Raw genomic sequence first — 9,494 nt, 5'->3', positions numbered from 1 at the left:
AAACGTTTGGTGAATCACACTTTCAAGTACCCTTACACAAGGCGGGTTCGCCAGACGTCTGTTGTTTTGCAATAACTCATTTTAAGTGCGGCGTTATCTGCGCTCATACTTCATAAACCGGTCCCAAGGCTGAGAGCTCCGAGGAGAGCGTCGAGACAGAGGTGGGCGTTGCGGGGGCGGGCTGCAACAGCCACAATGGGGCATAGCAACCAGAACGCCGCTAGGGTGGAGGTCCGCGCTGCGCAGGCGCAGGAAGACCGGAAGCAAGGCTGGGGCCTAGGGAGCGCGCGCGCCGTAGGGAGAGCACGGGGAACCGGGCTTCGGGGAAGGGGGCACGGCGCACGCATGGCTTCCAATAGCTTCTTAGTTCGCCAGCGGCTCAGCGGGCTGAGTCAGGTGCGGCCGGGGGAGGAGCCAGTCCTACCCAGCCGCCTCGTAGCCTCGTCTTTCCCGACTCGCCCTCTCAGGCTCCACAGTGACGTTCAACCGCCGTCTGGCCACGCCCCATAGGGCGCCCCGCCCCGCAGACCATCGGGCTCCTCCCCATCGGACGCGCCGCCCCATTGGACGCCCCGCAGGCCCTCCGCTTACGCCCCATCGGGCGCCCCGCCCGCGCAGGCCCCCGGCCACGCCCCTCAGACCCTCCGGTCACGCCCCATCGGGCGCCGCGCCCTAGAGGGCGCCCCGCCCCCAGGCCCTCCGGTCACGCCCCATAGACACCCCGCCCCCAGGCCCTCCGGTCACGCCCCATAGACACCCCGCCCCGCAGGCCCTCCGGTCACGCCCCATAGGACGCCCCACCCCATAGGACGCCCCGCCCCTCAAGCCCTCCGGTTACGCCCCATAGGACGCCCCGCCCCGCAGACCCTCCGGCCACGCCCCCGGCCACGCCTTGCCCCCGGCCCCGCCTTCCCGTTCTCGCCGCCGAGCTGCTCCGGTAGCGCCGCTCCCCTCCTCCGCCCCGCGTCCTGACTCTCTTCCCTCCTTTCCTTCAGAGGATGTCCGCCTTCCAGATCAACCTTAACCCGCTCAAGGAGCCGCTCGGCTTCATCAAGATCCTGGAGTGGGTGAGTGTAGCCGGCGACGCGGACCCCGGCCGGCCCCGCGCGGGGGGCTCCCTGCGGGGAGGCGGGGACCGCGCTTCCAGGCCGCGGGGCGGAGATGGCGGCCGGTGGCGTCGAGGTGCGGGTGCGCGTGGCTTGTTCCGGCCGCCTTTAGACGCGGAGGCGTGGGAGCGGCTCGCTTTCCTCTCAAGCTCCACCGCCAGCCGCAAAGGAAGACCGGACTTCCTGCTGCGGTCCAACCGAAACCGAGCTCCCGGAGGCCGGCGCCCTCCGCGGCCGAGCCGACCTGCGCTGGCTCTTCGCTGGCGGGGTTAAAAATAGTGTGTGGGTCAGGGACGCGGAGCGAGGCCCTTTGCCCCACACGCATCCCGCTGCTCGGTCCATTTAATACTTTGCCTGCCGAGGACATTGGGATGTTTTTTTCTTACTTCTAGCAACATCCTGCTTGGAAAGTCAGCTCTCAGCCCTTTCCCTGGCAAACAATCATTAACATCAAAGGAGACTTGCTAGTTCGACCTTGGCGCTCGAAGTTAGTTTACCGAGCGCTGCGATCTGCCTCACACACTTCGTGGCCCACTATACAGTTCGGTGCCGGTTTTAAAAATTGTTACCTTACGCGGTTGGCATTTGTTTGCCCAGTGTGTCGTCAGGTTGTGTTTTTATAGCCAGTAACGTTTAACTCCTTCACAATTCATTCCAGTTCCCTACATGTGTTTTAACATAGAACTTCAAGTTTTCCTAGGATGCTTTGTTTTTCTATTTACACTATTTGCCTCCAGTTTTATGAAAACTGGAACGGGTGCCGGTTTCTTGCATGTGGCAAAAGACACATGACTTTTTGTACAAACCTAAGTTTATAAGAAACTTATTAATTTAATCCCCAAAGTATAGGCGAGAAATCAAAGAAATGTAAAGAAAAAAAAACAAGAGAAAATCTCTTACGTTTAGTCTCTTTGAAGGTTGCAATTCAGTTTAATAATTTAGGTTTTCACTTAAATGTATTTTGAAGTAGGGGTGATTTTGTTGTTGTTGTATTTTGAGATTATCCTTAAATGTAAGGAAATGCTATCTTCAGTTTGAAGACTTTACCACGCAGGCAGTAATTTTGTAATAAGACTGTATTGTGTTAATGGCGTGCTGAATATTTACCCAACAAATATTTGAGGCGGTCTATTTGAGCGCCGTGCTAATGATCGTTCTGGATGGCGTGGAGTATATAGACACCATATGGTAAGTTCTGTACTGAAGCACCTTGTGAAGTGTGGTGGAGGAAGCAAGCAGGAGGAGGACGGATGCACTCGTTTGGGTGGGGACGCGAGTGACTTTCTAGTGGGAGGCAGCATGGCACTGTGTAAAGAAGTACTCGGTTGGAACATGGACATACCGGCCAAAAGTATGGTTCTAGATGATTATGACAGGTGGGTTTTGAAGCCCTTGATCCTCCTGAGGTTTTAGGCTTAAAAACTGGCCCTTTGTGTACAAGTGTTAGGCTGTGTATTGGGTAGTGTCCAGTTACGCCCAGGGGATTCATTGCATTGTTAACAGTGTAAAAATGGCCAGCCACGGAGAGAGAGCTGTTGCTTTAGAGATTACCTGTGCCTAACATGAGTTGTGAGGATCGGGAGGTCGAGAAGCTAAAATATATAGAGAGAAGTAGCATTCTTGTGATGACCAGCATATTTCTGGCTTGGGTTGATAACAGCCTTATTGTCCAAGTCATTAAGAGGAAGGGGAAAATATTTGGATGGTTATCCAGAATATATTGTTGGCAATCCCTTCACATAATGTAAGTTGCAGTGTCCTGACGGCAGTGGCATATATGAGCCTAACTGTTGAGTATACAGATCAGCAAAGAAGAAAGGGTTAGGGTTAGGGTGGGTGTTGAGAAACATCTTGACATCACTGCTAGAATTTCAAGTAAAGAATGCTCAGAAACGTCAGGTGCTATGGAGCACTTGGGGAAAATCAGAGCCAAAGCGTGTGTCTTGTTTTTGTAGTCAGGAGGCTTGAAGACATTAGCAAGAGTAAAATCAGAAATCACCTTGGTGTAGGCTAAGGGGTGGGTGTCGGGGAAGGTGATGAACTCAGTGAAGGTTGACAGTATTTGGGGGCACAGGAGAGTTGGTGGTGTTAGAAAGAAAAATGAAATACTAGTTTCAGTCACGGCTCATTTGTTTAAATACTTTCTCTAGGGCCGGCCATTATCATGAGATATGCAATAAAAATATTTGTGTTTTCCGCCTCTTAAACTAGTAAGATTAGGACTCAGGGTTTAATCATTTTTTCTGCTTCATCCAACATTTTTTCTTTTGGCTTTTTGAGGCGGCGTTTGGCTGAAGGAGCTCCCACAGCAGGGTTTCTCTGTGTGGCCCTGGCTGTCCTGGAACTTCCTCTGTAGATCAGGCTGACCTCAAACTCTTGAGATTCGCCTATCTCTGCCTCTTGAGGGCTGGAATTAAAGGCATGCACCACCACTGCCTGGACATCAAACATTCTTAAGTGAACCTTTTTCCCCCAAGCTGCTAATACTGCTGATTTTTTTTAAAGCCCAGCCGTTTTACCCATCAGTCCATTTGCTTAATCAGTGCAGGTGTCAACATACTAGAATAATTAATGTCTTGGTGTTATTACAAAAGTAATTTTGACCTTTGTAAGTTAAGAGCCTTGGGAACTCTCAGGGGTCTGCAGGCTGAGATGAATGTTTTACTGTACAAAAATCATTGTTGGGGACCAGAAACAGCGTAGAGTAAAAGCCTCTGGGGGGTATGATGTAGATATGAGCACTTCAGAAGGTAGGCGGAGAGACTGGGGAATTGACTCAGTGGGCAAAGTGCTTGCTGCAGAAACCCAGGACCTGAGTTTAGATGCCCAACAGGTAGACATTTGTAACCTCAGAGCTGTGGGATGGAGACAGCCAATGTAGCAGAAATAAGAAGTTCCCGGTTCAGTGAGAACTTTGCCTCAAACAGTGCGACTGAGAACAACAGAAGGTGCCTCACAACATTGGCATGACCAAGATAGTGCACACCTAACAGCTGAGACTTGGGAGAAAAACATTTTGAGCCTGCATCAGATACCCTGAAACATAGGAAGAAAACCAACTTTTACTTAACTCAAATTTTATCAAGTGTTAACAAATTCTACTAGTTCTCCATAATAAAACATATTCCTGTCAACCCAGCCAGCCATATCAACAGTGAAGATGCTGATTTACTCCAGAGGTCATGAAAATAATTGAAAAGCCTGAAGATTCTTATTTATCATGTGTGGTCAGAGGATAACATCCTGGAGTTAGTTGGTTTTCCTTTTGCCATGTGAGACCTGGTGATTGGATTCAGGTCACAAGGTTCAGTGGCCAGCATCTTACAGCAGCTGACCCAATGGCTTTCAAAATGATTATAAAGTAAATATGTTTATATTCCTTGGAGACTTAGAGCTCTGTACTCGACCAGACATGTTTAATGGTAAAAATGGCACAGAGGCCAGCGCAGTGATTGAGAGTCAGCTGCGCCTCAGGAGTCTAAATCCCGCAGGGTTATGGAGGTGCTAAGCACTCTGATACTGCTTCCTTTGTTCGTTCTGTGAGAGTAAGCTGAGTTGTCAGTGCTCTCAGTGTTTGACTTAGTAAGAACAACAAAGGTATTTGGCTTTATATAGGAACACACATGCAGTAGATTCCAGGTGTGTTTCTAAATATTTCAGTTGGTTCCTTTCAAAACAAAATATTAAGCATGAAGAAATTTAAGCAGATAACTTTGGTTTGCTGATGACACTGAGCAGCAGTGAAGACCTGGAAGTGCTTTGTTCCTACTCTCTCACTTAGAGGAGCTCAGGATCCCCAGTAGAGTTCTGAGAACAAGCAAAGTACATGAATAGGAGACAGTACTGTGCCTGTCGATAGGATAGGTAGTTTACCGAAAATATCGGGTGTCCCCAAGTTTTTCCTACGTGGAAACATTTTATCAGTGCAAACATTTTTGCACAAAGCTCTCTATATGCATCTTTAGTTTGGGTATACATTTTAATGATAGTACCTTAAGGCATAATGTACATTTAGGGCAAATTTACATTCATATATTTTGTTTTCTTTCGTACATCTTTGAGATGGAATCTCAGTTAGCCCAGGCTGGCCTCAAACTTGATTTGAAGCTGGTTCTGGCCTTGAAATCCTGATCTTTCTGCTCCCAACCCCTGAGTGCTAGAATTATAAATATGTACCACCACAGCTAGCTTATATTTTTTAAATCCTTGTATTGCAATCATTTTTTATTCTAGTTTGATAAAGTAGAATCTGTTTTTATCTCACAGTGTGACTTCCAGTTCTTTTATATGTGAATTTATTATCAGTCTACACATCCTAGCACATAGTTTCAGACCACCGATCCATTTTGTAAAGGCTCATTTGGTTACAGCTACTTTATTCCATACACCTGTAGACAGGGCTACTCACACTGGGATATATGAACACTAAAAACGAGAAAATAAGTGAGGTTATTGCTCTGTTCTTCCAGGTGTATGATTCAGAACATAGCTAGTCCACTGCATCCACATATGACCTTCTTAACGTGCAGGCCCAGCAGTAAAGTTCTAATTCTCTCTAAAACTATGTGAATGGAAGTTTAAATGTAGCTGAGCAGTGGTGGTGCACACCTTTAATCTCAGCACTCTGTGAGTTCGAGGCCAGCCTGGTCTACAAGAGCTAGTTCCAGGACAGGCTCCAAAGCTACACAGAGAAACCCTGTCTCGAAAAACTAATAATAATAAATTTTTAGAAAGTTAAAATGTTTAAGATGTTCAGCTGAAGAGAGAATCAATCCCTTGTCTGTGCTTTCATTCTTCTTGGTTAGCGGAGGAAAGTGAGTTTCACAAGGGACAAGGAATTAGTGTCGTTTACTATAGAGTGTGGGACAGACCATCGTGTTCAGAGCACCTCAGGAAAAGTGAGCGACTGGAAAAACAATAGTGTTCTTACCAGGTGTAACATGCTTCCTGCAGATTGTCAGGACCCTAGAGAGTGAGCCAATCTGGAAAGCGCCTGCCCTGTTTTTAATGTCACTCCGTTCTGTATGACTGCTTCTCTGTGAGAGTGTGATTCTGATGTTGCGTTATCTTCAGCTTTCCCATGTGTGCTCAGGAAAAGCAGGAAGCCCAGGTTTATGTGCAGCATCCCAAGTTTAATGATAAATTCACATTTTAAAAATAAATACTGAAAGAATTATGCAAGTCTAGCATAGTCAGGTTTTCCTGGTGGGCAGCCAGTATATAACTTACTGTTTTGGTGGGGTTTTGTTTGTTTGGCTTTTGTTATTTGAAACAGGGTCTTATACAGCCCAAGCTGGCCTGGAACTTGCTTTGTAGCTCAGACCGGCCTCAAACTCAGGAATCCTCTTGCTTGTGCATCCCAAGTGCTAGAATTAAAGGTGTGCACCACCACTCTCAGCTAGTATATAACTTCTAATCTTGGTCAGACATTCTGTACAATAGAGTGTTGGTTGTATGGTCACTCAAATAATTACCTTGGGTATTTCAGTTATTATAAATGTGCACCTTATTCCTTTTTCTGGGTAAAAAGAATACAAGAATTACTAGCATGAAAGCAAAACTTGATAGGATAGTACAATGCTGTCTAATTTCTGTATACAAAATGCACAAGGAAAACTGTAATGGTAGAGCTAGTGCTGGATAGACTAGTGTCTGTAGGTCCAGGTTAGTGGTTTAGCTAGTGCTGGATAGACTAGTGTCTGTAGGTCCAGGTCAGTGAATTAGCTAGTGCTGGATAGACTAGTGTCTGTAGGTCCAGGTCAGTGAATTAGGTAGAGATTTATGCATGCAGCTTAGCATAAATCCTGGCGTGTTCCAGAAGCAGTAAAAGTTCAGAGTGTCAGTCATAACAGTACCTGACAGAGAACATGGTTCAGCTAAGTCTGGAGAAAAGGTTGTGGCTGCAGTAGCCATGCCATTCATGACAAATGTGGCAGGTGTTTAATTTGTTTCTTACATACAGACCCGAAAAGCATTGGAGGACTCCCTTTAAACCAGGCTACGTGATCAGGTTGCTATTTCAGATTAGTGTGACATCATTTCTAAAGTAACTTTGTCCAAAAAGTAAAACACAGCAAACAAAAGCATACGTTACAGAGTAATTGAATGTTGTATTAGCCGTAAAGGTGAAGTTAATAAGTTACTGATGGTGGTGGTGCCACTCCTGTGCTGGCGGTCCTGGTTCTTTAAGAAGGCAAGCTGAGCAAGCCATGAGAAGCAAACCAGTAAGCAGCATCCTCCATGTCCTCTCCATCAGCCCCTTCCTCCAGGATCCTACCCTGTTTGAGTTCCTGTCCTGATTCCTTTGGTGATGAACAGCAATGTGGAGGTGTAAGCTGAATAAACCCTTTCCTTCCCAGCTTGCTTTTTGGTCATGGTGTTTTGTTGTAGCAATAGAAACTGGAGCTATGACAACGACTGACTACATTCCCACCCCCAGGTTATGTGTTTTACACTTACAGCATGGTACAGTTTAGATGGCAGCATTCACAGTTCAGCAACCATTGGTGTCTGGTGGTTGTTTTCATTGGATGCTGTAGCGTTAGAGCCCACACAATGGAAGATGTGTGCTGATTGGAATAAAATTAGAAACAGCAAAAGTTTGTTGTGTGAGTCCAGTGAAAACCAGTAAGGGCCTAACCAAAGCGTGGTAGATGTGATACAAGCATCCTTTAAATGGTTCTAGACTAGATATGCTGGTGTAAGCCAGAGCATAGAAGTGGAGACAGAAGACACAGTTCTGTGAGCTGAAGGCCAGCCTCGTTTGCAAAGTGATCTTTATCTTTAACAAACTTTTTTGAAAGTTTTCATATTCTGTATAATCTTACACAACCTGTTTTTTTTTTTAATCCAGCATTAGATTTCTGCAACTCCTTTATATTGATGTGGTAAGCTGTAGTTCTTGTAACTTTTTTCTTTATGGTGTTTTGTTTTGTTTTGATTTTTAAGAATGAGGGGCTAGAGAGATGGCTCGGTTATTAAAAGCACTTGTTTTTGTAAAGGACCCAGATTTGATTCTTAGCACCTGTGCGGCGGCTCACACCCATCCATGGTTCCAGTTCCCAGGGATCCATCACCCTGTTCTGACCTCTGAGTCACCAGGCACATTAAGCAAAACTCTTGACTCAATGCACATAAATCTTCTAAAAAATGGTTTGCGGACACTGCAAGAGGACAGGCAACAGGATGGTAGCTAGGGTATCTCATTTGATTATACCTTTGCACTGTAAGAGTGTGCTTCTATGGTCAGTTTTCCTGCTTCTTTCTCCTCCCCTGGATATAAACAGTATTGCTGTGAGCATTCATAGAGAAGGCTCAGTATGAGAAAGGGTCTCCTTAGATCTTTGGCACCTTTTTGTTAGAGATTTATTCATCTATTTATTTATTCTGTGTATATGAGTGCTCTATCTGCATGTACAGCCTTATGCCAGAGAGGGCATCAGGTCCCACTGTTGATAGCTGTGAACCATCATGTGGTTGCTGGGAATTGAACTCAGGACCTCTGGAAGAGCAGCGCTTAACCACTGAGCCATCTCTCTAGTTCTGTGACTTTTTATTACAAGCATTTCATCTACTTTGTAGCTTGCTCTATATTCAGAAATTGACTTTTGATTTTAAATTTTCTTCTGTAGTTGAAATTAACTGTTTTATGGTTAGTGCCTTAAATAATTCTGCATGGTTACAGGTTTTCCTTTTTAAAGGCTTTTTCATTTAGGTTGTGGCTCCTTTGAGCCATGTATTGATTAGCCCTTTACTTGGTTGTCTATCACTGGATAGTAAACTGCCCCAGCACAGCAACTTAAAACCACAGATATTTATTACCTCATGGTTTCTATGTAGAAGGAATCAGAGGCTTTAGGTTCAGGGCTTCTGAGGTTCTTGTCAGCTACTGGCCAGAACTGTGTTTTAATCTTAAAGCCTCTGGCTCTCTCATGACTGCTGGCCTTCACAGTTCCGCTTCCAAGCTCAGTCATGTGGTTGTATTGGTCCCATGCCCTTTAAGTCTTCAAAATGTGCCTGGGTGGCGGGGGGGGTGTTGAGGGTATAGTGGAAGAGCACATGCCATAGCTTGCTCAAGGTCTTGGATTCAGTCCCTAGCACGTGGCATGGGAGACACGCGTTCTGGGTATAGTGGCTCCTGCCTGTGCTTCCAGCACTCAGGGGGTTAGTGTTAGAGGAGGGCATGAAGGAGAACAGATCTGCTGAGATTACATGCGGGAGTGGACATGTTTCAGGCAGAGGGAACAGCAAAGGAAGGCCCTGAAGGAGGTGTTTAGTGACTAGCCCCCAGATAGGAAGTGTGTAGAAAGTTAAGGGAAAGGGAAAATAGCAATCAGTGTAACAGAGTTAAAGACATGAAGGAAGTAAAGGGTGTTCGAGGGCTCAGCC

General features: G+C 46.2%; 1 protein-coding gene across 3 annotated transcripts in view; it reads left to right on the top strand.

The window, feature by feature from the left end:
- Positions 1 to 900: 900 nt before the first annotated feature.
- Sypl1 (synaptophysin like 1) overlaps positions 901 to 9,494 on the top strand; it is a 42,743-nt gene continuing 34,149 nt past the window's right edge. For all 3 annotated transcript variants that reach the window (XR_001229011.1, XM_026782574.1, XM_013347989.1), the window contains exon 1: positions 901 to 1,067. Coding sequence is in view for 2 of the 3 variants with exons in the window: in XM_026782574.1 (XP_026638375.1) it covers positions 999 to 1,067 (69 nt within the window). In the remaining variant the exon portion in view is untranslated. The remainder of the gene's footprint in view (positions 1,068 to 9,494) is intronic.

The sequence above is a fragment of the Microtus ochrogaster genome, chromosome 1 (genome assembly GCF_000317375.1).
Source record: "Microtus ochrogaster isolate Prairie Vole_2 chromosome 1, MicOch1.0, whole genome shotgun sequence".
NCBI classification, from domain to species: Eukaryota; Metazoa; Chordata; class Mammalia; order Rodentia; family Cricetidae; genus Microtus; species Microtus ochrogaster.
Note: the sequence above shows the minus strand (reverse complement) of the source record. Positions and strands in the feature narration are given on the sequence as shown.